This window comes from Gossypium hirsutum, chromosome D02, assembly GCF_007990345.1.
Source record: "Gossypium hirsutum isolate 1008001.06 chromosome D02, Gossypium_hirsutum_v2.1, whole genome shotgun sequence".
Taxonomy (NCBI): domain Eukaryota; kingdom Viridiplantae; phylum Streptophyta; class Magnoliopsida; order Malvales; family Malvaceae; genus Gossypium; species Gossypium hirsutum.
The window spans coordinates 49,283,148-49,305,105 of NC_053438.1; the positions used below are offsets into that span (position 1 = coordinate 49,283,148).

General features: G+C 35.6%; 4 protein-coding genes across 6 annotated transcripts; 3 read left to right on the forward strand and 1 right to left on the reverse strand.

Annotated features, from left to right (window-relative positions):
• The first annotated feature begins 576 nt into the window (after window positions 1-576).
• Window positions 577-1,068, forward strand: LOC107907931 (uncharacterized). The gene has a single exon (XM_016835230.1). It carries the CDS (start codon window positions 577-579, stop codon window positions 1,066-1,068), a length of 492 nt encoding a protein of 163 aa, XP_016690719.1.
• Window positions 1,069-6,667: 5,599 nt separating this feature from the next.
• On the forward strand, window positions 6,668-10,642 carry LOC107909978 (uncharacterized). Its single transcript, XM_016837707.2, has 6 exons — window positions 6,668-7,955; window positions 8,983-9,038; window positions 9,134-9,364; window positions 9,458-9,749; window positions 9,833-10,029; window positions 10,146-10,642. Exons 1-6 carry the CDS (start codon window positions 6,906-6,908, stop codon window positions 10,297-10,299), a joined length of 1,980 nt encoding a protein of 659 aa, XP_016693196.2. The 5' UTR covers window positions 6,668-6,905; the 3' UTR covers window positions 10,300-10,642.
• Window positions 10,643-10,880: 238 nt separating this feature from the next.
• On the forward strand, window positions 10,881-15,419 carry LOC107909976 (TIMELESS-interacting protein). Its single transcript, XM_016837703.2, has 5 exons — window positions 10,881-13,250; window positions 13,354-13,476; window positions 13,891-13,990; window positions 14,145-14,248; window positions 14,886-15,419. Exons 1-5 carry the CDS (start codon window positions 12,846-12,848, stop codon window positions 15,171-15,173), a joined length of 1,020 nt encoding a protein of 339 aa, XP_016693192.2. The 5' UTR covers window positions 10,881-12,845; the 3' UTR covers window positions 15,174-15,419.
• A 451-nt stretch (window positions 15,420-15,870) lies between these two features.
• On the reverse strand, window positions 15,871-21,549 carry LOC107909977 (uncharacterized). 3 transcript variants are annotated; one of them, XM_016837705.2, is made up of 10 exons: window positions 21,215-21,549; window positions 20,522-21,082; window positions 20,187-20,286; window positions 19,837-19,893; window positions 19,115-19,232; window positions 18,346-18,428; window positions 17,628-17,689; window positions 17,441-17,537; window positions 16,221-16,270; window positions 15,871-16,102 (listed from the first exon to the last, which is right to left on the reverse strand). In XM_016837705.2, the coding sequence occupies exons 2-9, from the start codon at window positions 20,842-20,844 to the stop codon at window positions 16,244-16,246; spliced, it is 867 nt and encodes a 288-aa protein (XP_016693194.1). In that variant the 5' UTR covers window positions 20,845-21,082; window positions 21,215-21,549; the 3' UTR covers window positions 15,871-16,102; window positions 16,221-16,243. The 3 variants fall into 3 exon arrangements, with proteins under 3 accessions (XP_016693194.1, XP_016693193.1, XP_040945364.1); XM_016837704.2 differs by lacking the exon at window positions 16,221-16,270; XM_041089430.1 differs by lacking the exons at window positions 15,871-16,102; window positions 16,221-16,270; window positions 17,441-17,537; window positions 17,628-17,689 and adding an exon at window positions 17,881-18,219 and having other exon boundaries at window positions 20,522-21,527.
• Between the last annotated feature and the right edge of the window lie 409 nt (window positions 21,550-21,958).

Below are 21,958 nucleotides of genomic sequence, written 5' to 3' on the forward strand. Positions count from 1 at the left end.
TGTGACGTGCGAGAAGGCATGAAGAGAGACGGATTCGCCAACGCCCATAATACTAACATCATATACATATTCTCATCGAAAACAAAAAATCATATACATCCGCAAAACTATGTAAACAAGGAATAAGTCGAACTATAATTGAGTTAAATAATAATATTTGATGATAATATTGAGAATTCCCCTAAAAAAATTGATAAGATTGAGAATTTAGGGTTCTTATGATGCTTGCTATTACCGGCCCAAAACTCGAATGGGTTTGGGTCAGTTGCCAACGAGCTCGCACGCTGAGTTCACAGATTGAACTCGTATAATAATAGTGTTCGCAAGAGGAGTACCTAATTCTCCTGCGAACTCACACGTGGGATCGCGCATGGGACCACATAAACACGTGTTAAATCTAGAGCAGGATACGTGTTGATATGCATGAAACCTACCCAGTATGTCATATCAATGAATAATACATATATCATATAAATAGGGAAGTTTCACCATCTAAAAGAGACAGAGAAAAATACTCAACAAATTGGTGCAGTAGCAACTATAAGTTTACCGGCTGACTTTAAAGTCCTAAAAGAAATGTTTGAAAGTAGGAGGGACCCTCGAGCACATCTCATGCAATACAATGATTATATGAATATGTTGGGAGCTCCTGATGCTGCGAAGTGTAAGGCCTTCTCAACAAACCTTAAGGGAAGTGCAAAAGACTCGTATTTATCTCTACCGCAGGGTTCCATTCAAAGTTTTTCACAATTAGGTCAGATGTTCTTGGGGAGGTTTCTAGTGTATAGGACAATAATGAGTACTCCTATGGGTTTAATATTTGTCAAGCAAAGAGAAGGAGAGAGTTTGCAGGATTACATCAAGCGTTTTCATGCAGCGACATTAAATACAAAAAATTTGAAAGACCAATGGGCTATTGATGCTTTTATTGTGGGAGTCTTAAATGAGTATGTACAGTACTCGTTCACTGGTAACAGGCCACAAAGTTTGGCAGATTTATATAAGAGGGCTCACAAATTTACTAAAGTAGAAGAGATTAAGAAGCAGTACTTTCCAAAGGGATTATAGGCATTTGAGGAATAGAAAGAGCTCGTGGTTGTCAGGGTCCGTCTTCTCAGGCTCTGTGTGTACAAGGTGGAGGATAGTAGAAGGGATAGTCAAGAATGAGTTATCTAAGACGTCTCAATGGTTTCAACCTAAGCACACAAAAAGGTATCCTCCTTATAGTAAATTTGAGACATATACTCCCTTAATTGCTACGCGTGCATATATCCTTAGTTAGGTAAAGAGTCTGGGTATTTTGCTAAGTCCTCCACCTATGAGACATAATACAAGAAGGTTGAACTCGAGGGATAGGTATGCTTTTCATGAAAATGGGGGCCATAAAACTGAGGATTTTTCTTCTTTGAATGATGCCATTGAAGAAGCAGACAAAAATGAAAAGCTGAAGGATTTTGTAGCTCAGCATAATATTCTGCCAAGGAAGAGTTTGAGGATCGAAGTAAAAGGTAAGAAGAAGGTGAGAGGAATTATTCATGTGATAATTGGGATAGATGAGGATTAGGCGACCTCTAATACCAAGAGGAAGGCTCATCTTAGAAGTGTTATGTCAGTTAACTTGCCAAAGAGGTTGCGTCAACAGGAAGAATGAAAGGTGTAATTTGGTAACAAAGATGAAGAGCTAGTTTGCGATGAGGAGGGAAACGATCTAATGGTTGTGTTAGCAACTATTACAAGTTTCGAAGTAAAAAGAATGTTAGTGGATAGTGGCAATGCTATGGAAGTGTTAACCTGGGAGGCTTACTAGAAAAAGGGTTCTATTACTTTACCCATGACCTTGGGGGATGGTGAGCATACCACGACGAAGTATGTTCAGTTTTTTGTGGTTGATCATCCCATGGCATATAATGTCATTTCTAGACATCCCATAATGAAGATGGCTAAGATGATGTTTGCAACTTTCTACATGAAGATTGATTTTCCTATAAGAATAGGGGTAGGATTCATGCAATCTGATCAGCAAATGGCCAGGCAGTGTCATATGTTTTCGGTCAAGCAAACACGTGAGCACATGCAACAAGGATAGAGCTTGCAACAAACGAGATAGAGAACAATACCTATATCATATAAATAGGGAAGCCTCACATGTGGGATCGCGCATGGGACCACATAAATACTTGTTAAGTCTAGAGCAGGATACGTGCTGAATTGCATGGAACCTACTTAGTATGTCATGTCAGTGAACAATACCTATATCATATAAATAAGGAAGCCTCACCATCTAAAAGAGACAGAGAAAAATACTCAACAATGGTGTGTTTGATAAATTAAAAATTTAAATATTGAAAAATTAAGTATTGGATTTTTATTGCTAAATTTTATAAGTGTTGAATTTATATTAGAAAATTGTTTGATAAATTAGTAAATATAAGTATTGAATATAATTATTTTGTTTGATAAAACTAAATATTGATTTTTAAAATAATTTTTTATTTTTTAATTTTAATCTTTTTAATATAATATTCTGTATGATTGTGGATAGTTTTGGATGAAAGGTAAATATACTAATTTGAATATTTAATTTTTTTATAAAAGGACAATTTAATTCAATTTTTAATGAAATAAAATAAACTTAATATATTTTACATTAACTGATAAGTAGCTCCCTACCTACTTATCTTATTCAACACTTTTTTTTTGAAAATTTTATATTAAGTAAAAAATTAAAATTATTATCAAACACATTTAAAATATTAATTGTTAAAAATTTTCATTTTCAATTAAATAAAAAAAATCAATGGTTTATCAAACAAACTACTAGTTTATTTTAATATTATAAGTTTGGATTCCATTTTATATAAATTATGTGAGTTTTTTTTTTCTTCAGATTTTACTTTGAGGTTGGTTGGTTGGTTGGTTGGTTTGGGTCCTATAAAAAAATATTATTGAGTGTGACTCCAATTTTATTTAAATTTGAGAAATAATCTTTCAGTTAAACTCTATTTATTTGTTTCAATCAAACTCTGATTAGTCTAGATTATTTTATTATTATTTGACCTATGAATTTAGCCTATAAATAAGCTCTTTTATAACCTTAGAAAATACATCCATTTGAGATTAGAACTCATAACACTTTTGGAGAATTTTGTATTTACGTTTTGAGGGTTCTTTATTTTTTGGGTTTCGGGATTTGGTTTTTATTTCCATCTTTATACTCTTCATTCTTTTACCATTATAGTATAATTATTTTTTTCTGTGGTTTTTTATCCTCTTTGGAGGGGTTTTTCTATGTTAAATTTGTGTGTTCAGTTTCTCAATTTCTTCCGCTATTTTTACTTGTTTGTTGCTTAATCGGGTCGATCCCCAACAATTGGCATCAGAGCTAGTTCAATTTTCGTAGATCAACCCATTCAGAGATGGAAACAATAAGGTTTGACATTGAGAAGTTCGGTGGTGTCACAAATTTCAATCTGTGGCAAGTTCAGATGATGGCAATTTTAGTTCAAACCGGCCTGAAAAATGTCTTTACTGGGAAAAAGCCCAAGAATCTAAATCAGTCAGAATGGGAAGAGTTTGATGAAAAGGCCGTGTCTGCAATCCAGTTGTGCCTCGCGAATAGGGTATTGCAGGAGATATTGATGGAGAAGACCTCATCTACCTTGTGGAAAAAGTTAGAAACTCTTTATACGACTAAGTCTCTAGCTAACCGTTTAGTATTGAAACAATGTTTATTTACGTTTCGCATGAACAAATGTGAATTTCTTAGAGATCACATCAGTCAATTCATTACCCTTTTAAATGATTTAAATAACGTTGAGGTTCAGATTATCAGGCTATGCTATTATTGTGTTTTTTACCCCCTTCATACAAGTCTTTCAGGGGGATCCTAATTTATGGCAAAGACAAACTCTTGTTCGATGATGTGAAGGGTCATTTGTTGAGTAAAGACAAACTCGACAATAATTTTGGTTAGAATAACAAGACAGATAGGCAAGCTTCCATTTTGGTAGCATCAAAGAAGCGAGACAAACAGTGTTGATATTGTAAGAATCTCATTTCCTTGAGTATTTTAGACTTAAAAGGTTACAAGATCAACATCGAGTCGAGTGGCATTAAGGTGTCTCGTGGGACTCTCATTTTGTTAAAAGGTAAAAGAATCGGCAGTCTTTATGTTTTGGAAGGTTCTACAATGACCGGTGAAATCGGATGTTCCTCGTCCGTTATGGAGTCGAAGTCAACTCGTTTGGAGCGAAGGCAACTTGGTCATAGGAAGGAAAAATGTATGGTTGTTTCGTTGAAGAGAGGTTCTCTTTTGGATGCATGTTTTGAAAAGTTAGGGCACTGTGTTCGTGAAAATCAGGCTCAGGTTAGTTTTGATTTGGCAATGTACAAGTCGAAGGCTAGAAGCCTTCCAGTTTCTAAGCAAAAATTCGACTCAATTAATACTCTACATAGTTCAAGATAAGCCCGTGGCGGGCTTTAGCAAAGATGGCGTTGTGGAAATATGAGTCAATGTGGAGATTTGTTGAGTATGACTCCTATTTTAGTCAAATTTGAGAAATAATCTTCTAGTTAAACTCTGTTTATTTGTTTCAATCAAACTCTGATTAGTCTAGATTATTTTATTATTATTCGACCTATGAGTTTAGCCTATAAATAGACTCTTTTTCAACCTTAGAAAATACACCTATTAAAGATTAGAACTCATAACACTTTTGGAGAATTTTGTGTTTACGTTTTGAGGGTTCTTTATTTTTTGGGTTTCGGGGTTTAGTTTTTATCTCCATCTTTATACTCTTCATTCTTTTCCCATTATAGTAAAATTATCTTTGTCCGTGGTTTTTTATTCTCTTTGGAGGGGTTTTTTCACGTTAAATTTGTATGCTCAATTTCTAATTTTTACTTGTTCGTTGCTTAATCGGGTCGATCCCCAATTATTTTAGTCTAAATTCCAAATTATTTTTTTCAATTAAATTATATATTATAACAATTAATTTTTATTATAATTATTTAAATAAACTATTTGTAATTGGGTAAACTATTTTTATCATAGTGTTTATATCAGTTCAGAATAAAAAGTATAATATACTAGAAATTCTATTACACATATGCATGGAGAAACTATGTATTTAGAATGCAAATTTGTGTTTAAAAATAACATACAACAAATAAAGAAATATATGGTTTGAACTAATTAATCATAATAGCCGATTGAGTCTTAGCTTAATTGACATCAGCATTATTGCCAGTGTAGGAGGACGTAGGTTCAAGTGTGCTAAAGCGCATTATTCTCCTATTTAAGGATTGAGGAAGGGCTATGGGTAGTTCTAGGCATTGTATCAAAAAGAGCAGATACGATAAAAACTTATACATTCAAATATGTATATATTTCATGTGTTATTATGATTTATTAGTTTCAAACCATATTTATTCTAAATCTGTGGTTTCCATGTATATACGCATGTAATAGGATTTTTAGTATAACTTATTTTAACTACGTAAGGGTATTTTTGTAATTTTTTTGACTAAGTTGATGACTAGGTTGAGGGTGACACCAATTCAGCGAGGGACTTAAATAATAGTATAAATACATAAATTTAGTAGGAGAAAATATTTTACGTTAAAAATTAATTAATGTAAAATTTAATTTATTTATCATTGATTGTAGTGGTAAAAAAATTTGTTTATAAATTTATTAAACACAGATTTAATACTTAGACAGACCAATTTTAATTCTTTTATTTAAAAAAATTATATAAAAATAAAAAAAGATAAAAAGATAATAATAAATATTTAAGAAAAGAATATATTAAATATTTTCCAATCGAATTGATATCGAATTATCCTGTAAGATTAGTGGAGTAAGAAGTTTTTTTTAATAATTAAAAATATATATAGTTTGTTTTAAAAAAAAATTGTAATACGTGTTGGACGGCTTCAATTTGGTCCGATTCAAGCAAATGCCACTTGGAGGGAAGTTTGATGAACAATGCCCCCAATGGCAATTCGGTTATTCTCCAAAAGCCGAAACCATATCTAAAGCAAATTGACTTCTTTTGTAAGCCCCCTTTGACTAAGCCCAAACTAATATCTTTCCCCCTTAAACTACGCTTAATTTGGGACCCAAGTTTAGCCACTCAATATCAAAGTGTCAACTCAATCTCATGCCAAATCCCACTATTCTTCTTATTGCTTGGTTTAACTTCACATCCTCAAACTAGGATTATATTTTAATTCATTACTAAATTTTAAAATATTCTTTAAAGTATCGACAATTATATTAATTAAGTCTGTTTATTAATCTCACATGGAATACGTTTAAAATGCATGAATTATATTACAAATATATGTATACGTATCTTATGAGTTAGTTTAGATCTAATACGTTAATGAAAATAGTCATCCAATTGACATTTTTATTATTTTTAATATGTCATAGAATAGGTATGCACATATTTATAATTTGATCCAGGTCTTAATATTTAAAGCTCAAATTCGCACCTAGTTGGCAAAAAGGTCAGAATAATATAACATCGATGCTTTAATGAATTAATTATGGATGAATTTAAAACTTAGGAAATAAGTGGAGGATGTTTGTCGGAATTAACCTTATTTTTTGTTTTCTTTTTTGGTAAGTAATATTCATCAATCAAATATTTATGAATCAAATAAAAAAGGAAGGCTCTGTCTTCACGTCTTTTGACCTCTTCCTGAGAGCCCACCCCCCTCCTGTTTTATATACTTCCATTTTGATTTTCATTTCTCTCTATATTTTCTCTCCATTCAATCACTCCGTTTTCATCGCTCTGGTTTTCGTTTTCTCGTTACCTCTTTTTCTTTATTCTTTATTATTGTTTCTTTTAGTTTCCTTTTTCTCCCTTTCTGAAATAATTAATAAAAAAGAAATGAACCCCGAGTCACCCAAAGGCGTCGTCGTCGATGATAAGAAAATTAATATTTCCAATGGCGACGTTAACGGAACCGTCGTCAAGCTGGATGATCAACTCGGAGCTGAATTCTCTGATGTGGAAATGAAGAAAATCATTAGTGAAAAGAAGGAAGATTGTAGTTTGAATTCTGTTGAAGTGAATAAAATCGGAGAGTCCAACGCTAAGGAGGTTAATCATCAAATTCAAAGCAACGGTACTAATTGCTATAATAACTACATGCCAGCCATCAAGGCTCAAGCTCATTTCCCGAAACCCCAGCCACCGCCACAGCCACAGCCCGAATTGGAACGCTCTCAATCCGTATCCCCGGCCGAAAGCATGCCTAGCATAGGGAAGTACATAAAAGATCGAAGCACCACTCTCTCAGCGGCAATCATAAAACGCTTATCGTCGCTAACAGAGGACGGTGAGGATTTCGTCGTGAAAAACGATTCGTTAAACTTGGAGGTGACGGAGATCAAAATCCCGGGTGTCAAAGTCATAGTGAAGCTGAAAAGCGAAGACGAAAGGTTTGATTTAAAAGGTCGAATAACGTTTTTTTCGCGGTCGAATTGTCGTGACTGCACCGCCGTTAGGAAATTCTTCAGAGAAAAACGGCTACCGTACGTGGAAATAAACATCGACGTGTTCCCCAAAAGAGCCAAGGAGTTGGTGGAAAGAACGGGGAAATCGGAAGTACCTCAGATATTTTTCAACGAGAAGTTATTGGGTGGGTTAGTGACGTTGAATTCGTTGAGAAATAGTGGGGAGTTGGATAAGAGAATGAGGGAATTGTTGAGCCAGAAATGCCCTGACGGAGCTCCTAAAGTACCGGTGTATGGATTCGATGATGATGAAGATGAAGAAGAAGAAGAAAAAGATGAGTTGCTGGGGATTGTGAAGCTTCTGAGACAGAGTTTGCCGATTCAGGACCGTCTGATTAAGATGAAGATCGTCAAGAATTGCTTCGCCGGTGATGATATGTTGGAAGTCATCATTCACCACCTTGACTGCGGCAGAAAAAAGGTATTTCATTTATTTTTCTTTTTTCAATTTTGGTTGCTTATTAATAATAATACTAGGAATTAATTTAATAAAATCGCTATACTTGGTAATAAATAATGAAAATAAGTAACTTATCCTAAAAATCGTGAAATAAATGGAAGAAAAGGAAAATAAATAAGGAAATGGTGATATTTCTAAAAAATAGATGTGAAAGATGAAAAATATTTAAAAAAAACAAACACACCCTTCCATTCACAGTGATGAAATATAGCGACCTATAATAATTATTAGCATTTTCTTGACCATTAACAATTCGATTTAAAAAAAATATGATGAAGAAAAACTAGGGGAAAAAACCAACACGTTACACGACACTAATGATGGATTGCACGAAGCAAGGGATGACAGCACAAACCCACCATCATTCAGGGATGATATTTATTGATTAACCCAACCTATTAAGCACTAATTATGGTAGATTAGCTGCAAACCTTAGGTTGTACTTATAGGCTTATATTGTATATACCAATTCTCTCATAATTGGACTATTATATATGTCACGCGTGTTTTGTTTGGGACTATTTGTATGATTACAAATTTTATGGAATGTATTTTCTTAATGATTACATACATATAATCTTATTATTAATGAAACATTTTAATTCTATAAGTCGTCACTTTTTTATTTTATAATTAACCTTTTAAAAAGAAAAAAAAAACATGTTACCTTTCTCGAAAAACATTTGTTTCTTTCAAGAATTTGAAGAAGACAATAAACGGGATTATATTAATTAAATATATTGTAATTATGATGATGGAAAAAAGGTTGTTTTGACTTGAAGGGTACATTATTTTATTGCTACCATGAATAGAGTCATACCATACCATGATGAATAAAATAAAGTTTACGAAACAAAGAAAGTGATTTCTCAAAAGTTGATTAAAAAATCCGACATGTAAAATGTTTTCTTGTTAACAAACATTAACATCTTTACTGTTGAAATTGCACCAACAGTAAATAATTAAATTACTCTTACGTGTTTTATAGGGAATTGAAACTGGAAGGCAGCTGGCCCAGAAGCATTTCATCAAACATGTTTTCGGGTACAAAAACATTCTCTCCCGCACTGTTTCCAATTTATTCTAGTCGACCCCTAATCATACTCGTGCTTTTGTATATGATACCATTGTTGGTGCAGGGAAAATGATTTTGAAGAAGGAAGACATTTTTATCGTTTCCTTGAGCATGAGCCTTTCATTACAGCATGCTTCAACTTTCGGATCTCAGTCAACGATAGTGAGCCCAAATCCCCATCTTTTCTAGCCGACAAGCTTGCCAGGTTGATGACCGCCATACTCGAAGCATACGCATCAGATGACAGGCATCATGTTGACTATTACAGGATCGGGAAGAGTGAAGAATTCCGCAGGTTTTTTTTCCTTGTTTCCTCCTCTTTCAATTCATTAACAACTCCAATAGATTAAGCATGTAATCCGGTTTTCTAAGCATTGATTTGATGCAGGTACTTAAATTTGACACGAGATCTGCAAAGGGTGGATCTTCAATTACTAAGTCCAGACGAGAGACTAGCCTTCTTCTTGAACTTATATAATGCCATGGCCATCCATGCTGTAATTACCATTGGACATCCTGAAGGAATACTTGATAGAAGAGCTTTTTTCGGTGATTTCCAATATGTAATTGGGGGCTACCCTTACAGCCTCAGCGTTATACAGAATGGGATCCTTAGAAACAATCGAAAGTCACCTTATTCCTTGGTCAGGCCTTTTGGCAATGGTGACAGGCGCTTAAAGGTAACCCCGGCCCCAACTTCATCAATTGTCTTTGCCCTACAGCCTCGTTTTTAACTGGTTTCTTTTTCTTCTTAAAATGATAGTTTGCTCCAGCTAAAGTTAATCCATTCATCCATTTTGGACTATGCAATGGAACAAGGTCAAGCCCCACCGTTAGGTTTTTCACTGCTCAGGGTGTTGAAGGTGAGCTAAGAGGTGCTGCAAGGGAGTACTTCCAGAATGGAGCCATAGAGATCAATCTAGACAAGAGAACTGTTTCTTTAACTAGGATCATCAAGTGGTAAGTTTTCAGTACATACTAATGCCAATTTATGAGTATGTACTTTGAAACTGAGAGGGAAAAGGATGGCCTTGATGCATGCATTGTTTTTCTTTTTGGGGGTTACCTTGAAACAGGTTTAGTGTAGATTTTGGACAAGAGAAAGATGTGCTGAGGTGGGTGATGAATTACCTGGATACAACCAGGGCGGGGCTTTTGACGCATCTTTTGTCTGATGGAGGCCCTATTCACTTCGTGTATCAAGATTATGATTGGGCTGGTAATTTATGAACCCCCCAAACTTTTTTCAGAAGTATAAAATTTATTTTTGGGATGGAATGAAAATTCATTGAAACAAAACAATAGGACGAAGCTGCAATTATAACGGGCAGGAAGAGTCAGGTTTTTTTGTTTTGTAAATATAGATATTTATAATATTTCAGTTTCAGAGGTTAAATGAGGAACTAGGCTCCAGCCTTTCAGCAAAGGCATTAAAGTTAGGAATTATAGATACAGATTTTATATGAATTCAAACAATGTGTTTGGTAGGTTGGAAAACTTGCTTGTCTTGTCCTTTATGATGGTATGGTGGTGAAAATGAAACATTTGAAAGTTGGAAATCGTTGAAGTGAAACAGTGACGTGTCAATCATTATTGCCAGCCTATCATGTTTACGGGTATCATAAAGATAATTCATTATTTAAGGTGTCATTAATCCACAATTTTTTTGGTTAAAAGTTGAAATAAATATTCAGCAAAAACCAAGAATAAAAAAGTAAATAAATTTTTGGCTAAACAATTTAATTGGCCGCCTAATTTTTAGGATGCTTAAATTTTGGTTATTTAAAATAAAATTTTTACAATTTCATTATGCTCATTTTAGTCACACTTTATATTTTTAACAATAGTTGACTGTAGACACCATATCATATTTACACTCCATTTTGGTTACTTTAACTTCTAAGTTCTTTTCATTTTGATAACTCAAAAAAAATCATTTTTAAAAATACTGATCGAGGTAAAAAGACATTAACGATCAAAATGCAAAAGAGGTAAAAAAACATCCCTTTGAAACTTTCCTTCCTTGGATAGTTACTGAAGGAAGAAAGTTTCCAAACTTTAATAGCAACTGGCAGAAAAATAGAATATGTTCCATCGATTTGATCTCTCCACATCTCTGGCAAAGGCGATACCACACATCATCCTTGCCTAAGTCCCCTTCCCAGTTTGAATCTTTCCCTATTAGCTTCGTTGATCAAGATAGAAATCTTCAGTGCTTCCATCTTTCCCTTTCTAACACTTATCATTGACAAGCCACTTCGACCTAAATTTAAAGGACTTCCAATTTTGTTTATCCCTCTTCTCAAGGCAAAGAAAGAGAGGCTTATGATCAGACCCAATAGCAATGTCAGCATATGCTAAACAGTTCGGGAACCAATTACACCATCGAGCATTACATAGGATTTATTGTCCCTATTGTCGGCCCAAGTAAACTCCCCTCCCTGAATCGGTAGATCAAACAAATTACATCCAGATATAAATTTATTAAACTCCCAAGCTCTTGACGCATCAATCGGATTACCTCCTTGCTTTTCATAGTTAAAACGTACGTCGTTAAAATCTCCTATACAGCACCATGCTTTATTGCACCAGTGATTAAGCTCTTTAATAGCTTCCCAAACTTCCAATTTACCCTTAACATAGGGATGTCCGTACACGAAGGTACCTTTTTCCGTTTCAACAGTTGTATCAAAGAAATTCTTAGTAGCTACATAGACCTGAAGATTCATATTTTATCGCCACCACCAAGAGAGACCTCCTGCAGTCCCCGTTGGATCGGCATACTTTGAGTAAACATAGCCCAATCTATTCCTGAGTTTTTCCAGTTTTGAGCCCCTCTGTTTAGTCTCACTAAGAAATATAATGTCGGGATTATGTTTTTGATAAACATCCCTTAAAGCCCTAACAGAGTGTTGTTGGCCTAAACCTCTACAGTTCCAAGCCACAATATTCATAATAAGCAAACGATAATGCAAAGAAAACCAATCATAAAGCAACAATCCATCAACCCTGAGTCATCTTTCAATGAAGAAGTGAAATAACCAAACCAAGATCAAATCATAGAAAACGAAAGAGCAAAAATAAAAGTGGATTCAAGGGACGACTCGAACCTGACAGAAAAGCTGAAAAAGGAGCCCACTGAAGAGAAGAGCCCTCACAACAGAAACAACCAAAAAAGCTCCCGAAACGAGCCAATCGAAGAATCCAGTGAGACTCAACTCTCAGAAACCCACCGGCAATGAAAAGAAAGAAACACCAGCAGCCTGAAAACCCCAGCTGAAAGGAAGCAACTAGCAGCGAGCAAACACAGAAAAAAGAACTTCCGGAGGGAACCCAAACGCTCCGACAAAATCCCGAGATAAAACGGAGAAAAACCGGCGAACAAGAGTTGAATCGAGACAGCGCCGAGAAGGACCTTGTCTCGCACTTCGGCTTCAAGAAGAGAGATCAAACAAGAAATTTCGACAGAAACCCACAAGTTTCGACGAAATCTTGAGACAAACAGAGAAAAATGGGCGATCACTATTTATTTGCTCCTTTTGTACGTGGCGGGAGATATTGGAGGGAAAACCATTTTCTTACAAACGCATCTCTTAGATATTAGAAAAATAAAAGACCGAATTTAAAGATAAGTTTATTAGAAACTGGTGGATTTGGGCCGAAGTAAAAAATGCTAATATTTTTTTTCCCTCCAATATCTCCCGCCATATACAAAAGGAGCAAATAAATAGTAAAAGTAGTAAGAGAAGAACCTAAACACCTGAGAGAAGTGCGAAATGGAGAATCCAAAATCAGCGCCGACGGGTTGCTACAAATGCGGAAAGACAGGCCACTGGTCCCATGACTGCCCCGACGCCCCCAAATCCGATCATCCCAATCCCGGAAGGCCCGGATCCGGTATCCCAAATCCCGTCGGAAAAGGCTGCTACAAGTGCGGAAGACCCGGTCACTGGGCTCGTGACTGCCCCGATCAACCCAATCTCAACGCTTCCTCTGCCGCCGCCTCCGCCGCCCTCAGCTATACTCCCAATCAGCTCCCTAGACCCGAAAAGCCCAAGAAAGTATCCAAAAGCAGAACCCGACCCAAGCTCACACCCGAACTTCTCCTCTCCGATGATGGTATCGGTTACATCCTTCGCCACTTCCCTCGGGCTTTTAGGTACCGCGGTCGCAGTCACGAGGTAGATTACTAGATTTATCTTCTTTCTCTTAACTTCATATGATTGTTCTTCTTTTACCTTTTTTTGGGTGATTTAATTAAGCTTTAAAGTTTTTTTCTTTTAGGCCAGTGATTTGGGAAACTTAATTGAGTTGTACAGAGAGTGGCACAAGCAGTTGCTCCCTTATTACTCTTTTGATCAGTTTGTACATAAAGTGGATAAAGTTGCTTCTTCCAAACGTGTTAAGGTAACTCATTCAACCCTTAATTTGCAGTGTTCAATGACTTTTTACTGAATTTAGGGTAAAGTAGTTTTTGTTTCAAGGGAGTAGCCTGCAAGACATTACGCGATTGGCTACCTCTTACTCATAGCTTTGGGTTTTGAGACTCAAATTTAAATGTACATATCGAGACGAGGTTTAATGTTTAACCATTGAATTTCACGTATTGTATTAGCTATTTAGCTTTGTTTGAGATTGTTCGTGTTGATCTGGACTCCATAGATGTTCTTTGTTTTCCTAAAATACAGGCAGCTTTGATGACAGTAAATTTAAATCCCTTTACGTGCCGGTGACTTTGCTTTAGCATCTTCATAATTTGGACAGCTGAGTAAATTCTGGGTATACATAAGCATAATTCTTTTGTTGCATATATCTTGTCAGAACTGTATTAGAGACTTAAGAGAGCGAGTTGCTAGAGGAGGGGATCCTACAAAATTGCATGAAAGTCCAGATGAATTTAATGGCCCCAGCGATGGGCAAGGTATGCTGCAACAGTGCCTGTTTTTCTTTTGGTTGTAACAGATTCCATTTCCATGTCGCCCATTTCAAGTATGTTTATTTGTTTTATTGCTTAGAGGCATATTATTGTATTGCTCTTTAAGGTAACAAAATAAGCAACCCTCTCTTTATTGTAGTGGCTGGACATTCTGAGGAACAAACTCATGTCCACTATGAGGTAGATCATGTAGATGATATTCAAGACAGCATGCTTAATGAGATTTACCAGAAAGTTTCTGAGGTAATCGTATTCCTTTGAACTTGTTCTTCAGTTGTCTGTTCTTTCTGTTATACTTGTGAACTCTCATCTCAAGTCAATAGCTAGTAGTGTGAGGGGTCCTTTAGTAAAAGGCTTTTTTCAAAGGAAAATCATTACCATGTTTTCTAGAAACTAAAAGCAATAATGGATAGTATGCTTCAAGCATTCTTAAATTGTTATGATCCTATGGCATTTGGTGCATTCGTGTGTTTTTTCCTTTTATCATATTGCTGCTTTTGATATTTGTGTTTCCGAGTCCATTTGATGCCAAAATAGTATCCCTTATAACAATGCAATTTTTACATTAAATGGATGAATTGGCTTTTAGCTATAAGGAAGAATTTATGTTAGGGAATGCTGAAAGTGTTTACATCATTGCTCCTAGTACTGGATTTGGCTGCTTCTAGAAATGCATTTATCGGTATTGCTTAATTCACGGCCCTACTTAATTGTGCATTTGGCTTCACGACTCAGTCAGACTAAAGAATTTAGTTTATGCATGAGTTCGTTTTTATTATAAGCTCCTAGTTTCGTAGTGTCATGTTATAGGCTTGCTGTTGTTTCAATTATGGTGTGGTGCTAATGTTTAACAGAGGTATGTTCATGTCATTGACCACAGGAACCATCTCATAACATACCCACCCCTATGGATTCTGCTGAAGTACTCGCAGCTAGTGGCTCTAGGCTGGAACAAATGCCAAATAATGAAGCTAACTGCTCTACTGAAGTTCATATTACAGAAGAACAGAGAGCTCGGATGGAAGCTAACAAGTTGAAGGCACTGGAAAGAGCTGCATCTGTCTCTAGTAATCAAATCACAGAAGAGCAGCATGCTCGCATGGAAGCTAATCGGTTAAAAGCATTAGAAAGAGCAGCAGCTCGAGCCCGATCTTTGCAGTCAGCTTGACTTCAACTGTCAACTATTACTATTATTGTTTTTTCTTTCCCCTGCTTTTTGTGCACTTTCCTGACTGGAATTCCGAGATGCAGACAAGTAGGGCATCATACTTTTGCAAATATTATAGTCACTGCCTTCTTATGAGAACTAACGTCATAATGGCATCATCTGTAGTATAGAGCATTGTTACGCTTCTGCGCTTGTCACTACATATGTTTTTGCATTATAGCAGAAAATGGCTTCTTTTCTTTCAAATGTTACAGCTGGTTTTGTGCACAACTGGGAATTTGAGTTTTCTAAGATCGAGTTTAGCCATTGCTAATTTTACTATGTTATGTACGAAGGTGTTTTATGGTGAATGGTTTAATTCAATTTGAACGCGTTTGTAACTGAACCTAACCTAACCTGATTTGCTTTTGCTGTAATCTCCAACCTGCTTTGGATCTCCATCTTTTGAACATATTTCAGGTGACGCGTAAGAAACTACAAAAATGAAAGCTACAGATTAATGAATAGCAACTAATATTTGACATCATCAGGCATTCTAATTCGTCTTATACTGAAGCAAGATGTAGCAAGTTATAAAAAAATTATATACATGAAGCTTCAAATCCAAAATCCAGATGAATCTGTTAGAAGATTATAAGCATCTGGGTTCTCATTATCTGGTGCGTGGGTTTGACATAAGGCGGGTGAAAATTTTGGATTCCAAAAATGGGGTCTTTACTAATTTTCCATTGTGGCACCCAACGTGTGAAGAATGTTTTGTACACGAGAAACAAGAGCATAACCTACAAGCTTCTTATGGATTTACAACTAGAAAATTGTTTGTAATTTACATAAATCAGATATATACCCAACCTCAATCTCAACAATTCCCTGTAAGTATCTTGGCTTGGCTTGAGATGGATCCCGCTTGGTGAGCTAAAAATCATCAACTGAGATAGAAGGGAAAAAATACAAGGTAACGCAAAGTGTAGACAAGTATGCATCATAGGAAAAGGATATTTAGTTTCTCATGGTGATTGAATAAACCAAGGAACAATCATTGCTTACTTGTTAAAACATTTGCAGACCGCCTATTGCCTAATGGGGCAACTAGTTTCCTGTCATTTAAATCTAACATTAGCTGATAGAAATAACAGACTGGAGGGTTGACGGTCTAAAATTCAACCCCTCCCCCACCCTCTGTTCAAATGTAAGATGAGCACCAGAATTCTTTAATACAGTCAAGTATATGTGACCTAATTAGAAAAAACTAAGATGGCTAGATGCCGGGTTGTAAGTCGTCAACAAAGAGACAATACTGCAATGATGGGGAATGACAAGTAAAAGAAGGATGCTTTGCCAACTGACATGCTAGCCAACAATTTGATGACACTGCAATTGTAGATCTAACATTGAGATAACAGGAAAGACTACATGAGGGTTTGATCAACCAGCTATGAAACAGTTCAGTACGACAACTTTACAGAACAAAAAAATTGCTAGGAAAATGAGGTTTGCAGCACTTACAGTGCAATAAAATAAAAACAGGAAAAGGATTAACCAGCCACGTTGGAAAAATTTTGGTCGGAAGGTGGTGACAAATGGTCTACAATGGTACTCACACAGAAATGAAGTTTGAAGTGCCGACAAAGAAGCAAATGCAGAATAGGATGCAAGACACAATAAAATATTGACATTGGATAGGAAGGAACAGACTGCACGAAACTTGGTCAAAGATCCTTTATCATGCCACACTGTTTGGTGAATAGGCAACTGAAAGTGAACTCTTATCCTTTTACTCTCAACAGTAGCCAAAAAATGTCAAATTTCAATTCAAAATCAATATTACATCAAATCGTCATAAAACTAGTTAGAGGCCTAGAGAGGGTTTGAGTGAAATAGGGAGTTGAAAGAGATTAGAGGTGTTAATTAGAGAGAAAAATACATGTAATAAAAGAATAGGGGGGAAAAAGGTCATAAGGGTGCCCTTGCTAGAATGGGAGCAGGGGAGTTCATGTTTTCATCATTTCGGAAGATAGAGTTCAGGATGTTTTGCAAGTGAAATGTTAGAGCACAGTACAATTTGATATAAATATAATAAGAGAGTACAGGTCAACCCAGAAAGGTTGCACTCTCAACCAGCAAGAAATATGCTCTGAATGAAAATAAGATAAAGTTAATTGCAAATCCCATAAAGTGAACTTCAGCTTATGGTCGTCTATATAACCCACCTTTTTGGCCATCCACTCCAGCACATGCAAACTAAATCAATTTAAATGATAACCTACCTGAGTTGCACCAGGCAAGATGCTAATTGCTAAATCGTCATTAATGGATACAGGCAATGGTGGCATCCGGCTCATTAAACCTGGCATGTCTCTCATGCTGAAAAAAGTCACAGTAGAAATTAAAAACCAGTAGCATAGGCAACATGTAAACCCAAAAATAACCAACATATAAAGAACATTGACGTACTCATTTAGAATGGCAGTAATATTGTTCCTTGTGTGACAGAAGAGATCAATATTATCCTGTAACTGTTCATACAAATTTTACTTAATGAACCAACCTCAGAAGACTGTTAAAAAGAAACCATATATGATAATGAGGAGAAATTCTACCATGAGCTTCACTAGAAAAAGCTTAGGAAAAGCTTTTACCAAAATATCTAATGACTTACCTATATTGGAAAATCATTAGATATTTTGGTAAAAACTTTTCCTAAGCTTATTTTAGTGAAGCTCATGGTAGAAGTGCCTGATATGAGGCCATCACATACAAGGTTTACATGAACATGTTAAAAAGGACTAGACTACATGTATAGAATCCATGACCTCCTCCCTTGAAAGAAAAGAGGTTCACTGGACAATAAAACTTCTGTCAAATAGAGTATCCACCAACAAAACTGTGGGGGCATGTAATAATACATCATAACCAGAAGCATATGGACCTCTTCAACAAGAACCATGACATTCTTATTGCATGTAAATTCCTACATTCATCATTTAATAGGCAGTTGTTACCTTATTTAACCTCTTGAATTTGACATGGCAAAACCTAACATAACCTGCATACTAACCATTTAAATACTGTACAAACAAGACAAGGTATTCATCTCATCTAACACCTATTACTATAAGATTGCATGTTGCCAATAAAATAATTGCTGCGAACTAGGGCATGGTGCACTCACCTTGAATGCAGAAAGGTTGGACGTGATTTGACTAAAAGCTTGAGAATTTTGCTTCAAAAGATGTATAACTGTACCACTGATTCCTGGGACCCACAACAAAAACATAGCAATGCTGTTAGGTTTCAAGCTTCCTCCTGAAATTGCTTTACTTTGTCTTGTGAACTATCAAACAAGTTCAAACCAAACTTGTCCACTTACCATACTCATTTTAAAATAACAGATTTAATATCCCAAAAAGGAAAGAATAATGAGCACAAATGTTGACACTTGACACAGTGTGCTACAATATGATTAAATACTACCCAAAACCTTTTCTAACTAAATTCCTTCCATCAAATAATGTTGCTTGAGTTTTTCATTTCCTCAATTCGGTTCTTTAAATCAACATCTTTGACACCTAGTCCCATGTTCACTTATGGATAAAATATTGAAACTTTTTCCCAGGTAAAACTTGGCGACGCATATGCTTGAAACATTTACAAAACCATTTTATTTTCCAGTTATTTCAGAAGACTACAGATCAATCTCATAATTTCGGCAATAATAACTGTAATCCACATCATATTATAACTTAAAACCCCAAAATCATAATTTCTTAAACCTAAATTCATCATAAACATCATCTTGGAAGATTACCCAAAAGTTAGTCTTACATTACTTGAGATAACTGGCAGATGCGGACAAATATTGATAGAAAAATACTAATCAAAAGCAATTGCAACTAAAAGAAACATATCGATACCTCTAGCTGGTGGTATTAAATACAAACCTTCAGAAGACATTCTTCCATTCTGGTCAAGATGGTGCATCATGAGAGGATATGCAGCCATGTTTTGTGGCAGCGCTGAAGGCATATTCACCTTCAAAGATGATTCCACAAGCTTACCCTGAAGAAGTATGAGCTTTAAAATACCAGTTGTTTAATCATATTACATCCTAAAGACATTAGTATATTTAGGAAATTAGAGAAGGAATCCCAGTTATGACATTCAACTAAGCAAATTGAGATACAAAGAATTTACTTAATGTTGAATTTTTAGTCATAACTAACAGCTTTGTTCATTATTTGACTTCAAGGAAAGAAAGCAATTGAGGGAAACTGTAGTTCTTTTACAATAAAAAGTATAAAGCTTCACATCCAAAGGTGTGAGTGAATCAATGTGCTCGATGAACTAGTGAACAAGCTTGAACAGTGATGGGTTTCTCAGAATGAAGCCTCACAAACTAGGACTGCATCACTGATCAAAGTTAAGACAATATTCTTAGGGCCCAGGGAGCAGTACAGACAGAACATTCTATGGACAAAGAGATTCTCATAGTTGATACTAATGAAAACCCATTTTATACAAAGTTCACAATCAAATGGAGCATCCAATTCTAAGTGCTTCTTCTCAAGAAATTTAACTAACATGATTGAAATCATTTAGGGGGAAAACGAACTAAGAAATCAATATTAAGTGTTGTGTGGAGTTACATAATTCATCAGCATACCTTCCTACTGTTCACCTTTTTTCCCGCATTAAGTTCTTCAGGTTTCCTTCGCTTTCTCTGCCAATTTGCAAATATAACTTTATCTCTTAAAGCAGATGAATCTACAGATGATTTTAAATACACAAATATGATGGCTAAGAATTAAAAAGAACAAAAGCACATTAACAGATCAGTTGAGTCACACTTGCTGCAGTCAATGCCAAAACTAATAATTGAACATGTACACCAGTATATCAAAACTAATAATTTGCAGGCCAATTTTTCATACACAGTAAATCACGTGATACAAGAAAATAAAAAATAGAACAAATAATGGAAGAAATGCATCATTAAAGAAGCAAGGAGCTTACTTGCATCCACCTACACCTCAATGCAACATCACGTACAGTTTTATCAGGCAAGGTAGCTGCAATCTTTATGTACTTCATAATACTTGGTTCATCTTTATACCTATATACACATACATTAAAGTAAAAGCCAGCACTTAATCTCATCTCAAAAAGAAGACATACCTAATAAATACCTCCTTAAAAACAGTTATACCATAAAATGTATCAGCAAAAACACACATTAGAGAATCTATTACTTACTATTAACTACGTTCACCTGGACTAGGTTTCCTACATTAGTAGCACAAATTAGAAAACTTGCATATACAGTAAGAAAAGAAATAATTATTACATACTTTTCAAGGCTGTCCTCCAATATATACTGTTCGTCAATAGACCACTCGACAGCAAACCCTGCCTCATGCTTCTGCCCTGAAATTGAATCAAGAAGCAGGGAAGATCCAGAAGAATTTCCAGGTTGGATTAAGGCAGGGGAGCTTGTAATAACACTGGAATTGCCAGGCAAGATCGTCGGCAGTGATGCATAGTAACCACTCATCGGAATCATCTCTGAACTACTATCAATACCAGCTGGTTGGAAAGATATACCGTGCCGATTCAAGATAGAACCTAAACCATCTTCATGATAATAAAACCCAGTGTTCGATTCTGTTTTCATTTTTTGTTCTTTCTTTCTCAGCCGATTTCACTCAAAATCCACTTTACCCATAAACTCAGACGAAATTCAAATATAAAAAAACTTCCTTACTTCCACCTCATTATCTCATGCTCGCATATCAAAAAAAAAATGTATTCATTTCAGCTGCTCAAAAACTTACAGTTGCATAAGGAGAACAATACCAAAAACAGTAACAAAAATGTCATATAATCTCTGAAATTCAACCCCGATATTGAATCTAGAAAAAAAAAAGAGAGCCATCAATTCGAACTAAAACAAAAAAGAACCCGAGGTTGAAAAACAACACCAAAAAACAATAAACAAAAGGAAAGGAGAGGAGAGGAGTGAAGAGGGTAGGAGGCAAAATTACCTTGTGGAGGACAACTTTTCTAGAATCCCTAATTGGTTTTGCCTTTTTCTGGTTCAGTATAAACTAAGCTACTGCAATTGCTGCTGTTTTCCTGCTACTTACTTTGCTTTATGGTGTGTGTGTGTGTTGGGGGGGGGGGGAAGGGGGTTCCTTAGCCTTGCTTACTATCTCCATTTCCTTCAAAAGAGAACAAGAGATTAACTTGGACCTCCTTCCATGGCTCCACCCAATGGGAGGCAAAGCTTTGCAAAGCAAAGCAAAGAAGGGAATTAAAAGGGAAACAAAAAGAAGTTGGGGGGGGGGGTTTCTGGTGTTGATAAAGTAAATTTAATTTTTATTTGAAGTATATTATTAAACTCATAAATTGATATTTGCTGATATTGGAATTGAACAGTGCGAATCCCCCTAAGCATTTGATGCCAATTATTGTGGACTCTCCACTACTGATCAAGGGTCCGGTTACCTGGCCCGACCTGAAGGCTGACCGAAATGTTAGAGGGTTTGAGTAAAAATATAAACTTGAAAAATGGGCTTGGATAAAAATATAAGGCCCTTTTAAAAAATGGGTCAAGCCTCGGGTAAGACATTTTTGACCTAGAACCAAGCCCAGCCCGAATTCACTAAAGGACAAAAAAATCTTCTTTTTTTTAATGTTATTTTCTTGTTGTTTTCTCCCTATTTTACTACCATTTTACTATTATATTGCAACTATTTTGTTGTTATTGTTTGGTTATTGTATAAAAA

Coding starts and splice junctions, on each gene's coding strand:
- LOC107907931 (XM_016835230.1), top strand. CDS start 577: ATGTTTGAAAGTAGGAGGGACCCTCGAGCACATCTCATGCAATACAAT.
- LOC107909978 (XM_016837707.2), top strand. CDS start 6,906: ATGAACCCCGAGTCACCCAAAGGCGTCGTCGTCGATGATAAGAAAATT. Junction 9,039..9,133: donor TTCATCAAACATGTTTTCGG/GTACAAAAACAT, acceptor TTGTTGGTGCAG/GGAAAATGATTTTGAAGAAG. Junction 9,365..9,457: donor AAGAGTGAAGAATTCCGCAG/GTTTTTTTTCCT, acceptor GATTTGATGCAG/GTACTTAAATTTGACACGAG.
- LOC107909976 (XM_016837703.2), top strand. CDS start 12,846: ATGGAGAATCCAAAATCAGCGCCGACGGGTTGCTACAAATGCGGAAAG. Junction 13,251..13,353: donor ACCGCGGTCGCAGTCACGAG/GTAGATTACTAG, acceptor TTTTTCTTTTAG/GCCAGTGATTTGGGAAACTT. Junction 13,991..14,144: donor TGGCCCCAGCGATGGGCAAG/GTATGCTGCAAC, acceptor TCTTTATTGTAG/TGGCTGGACATTCTGAGGAA.
- LOC107909977 (XM_016837704.2), bottom strand. CDS start 20,844: ATGAAAACAGAATCGAACACTGGGTTTTATTATCATGAAGATGGTTTA. Junction 19,894..20,186: donor TGAGGTGTAGGTGGATGCAA/GTAAGCTCCTTG, acceptor GCAAATTGGCAG/AGAAAGCGAAGGAAACCTGA. Junction 18,429..19,114: donor TGGAAGAATGTCTTCTGAAG/GTTTGTATTTAA, acceptor TGTGGGTCCCAG/GAATCAGTGGTACAGTTATA.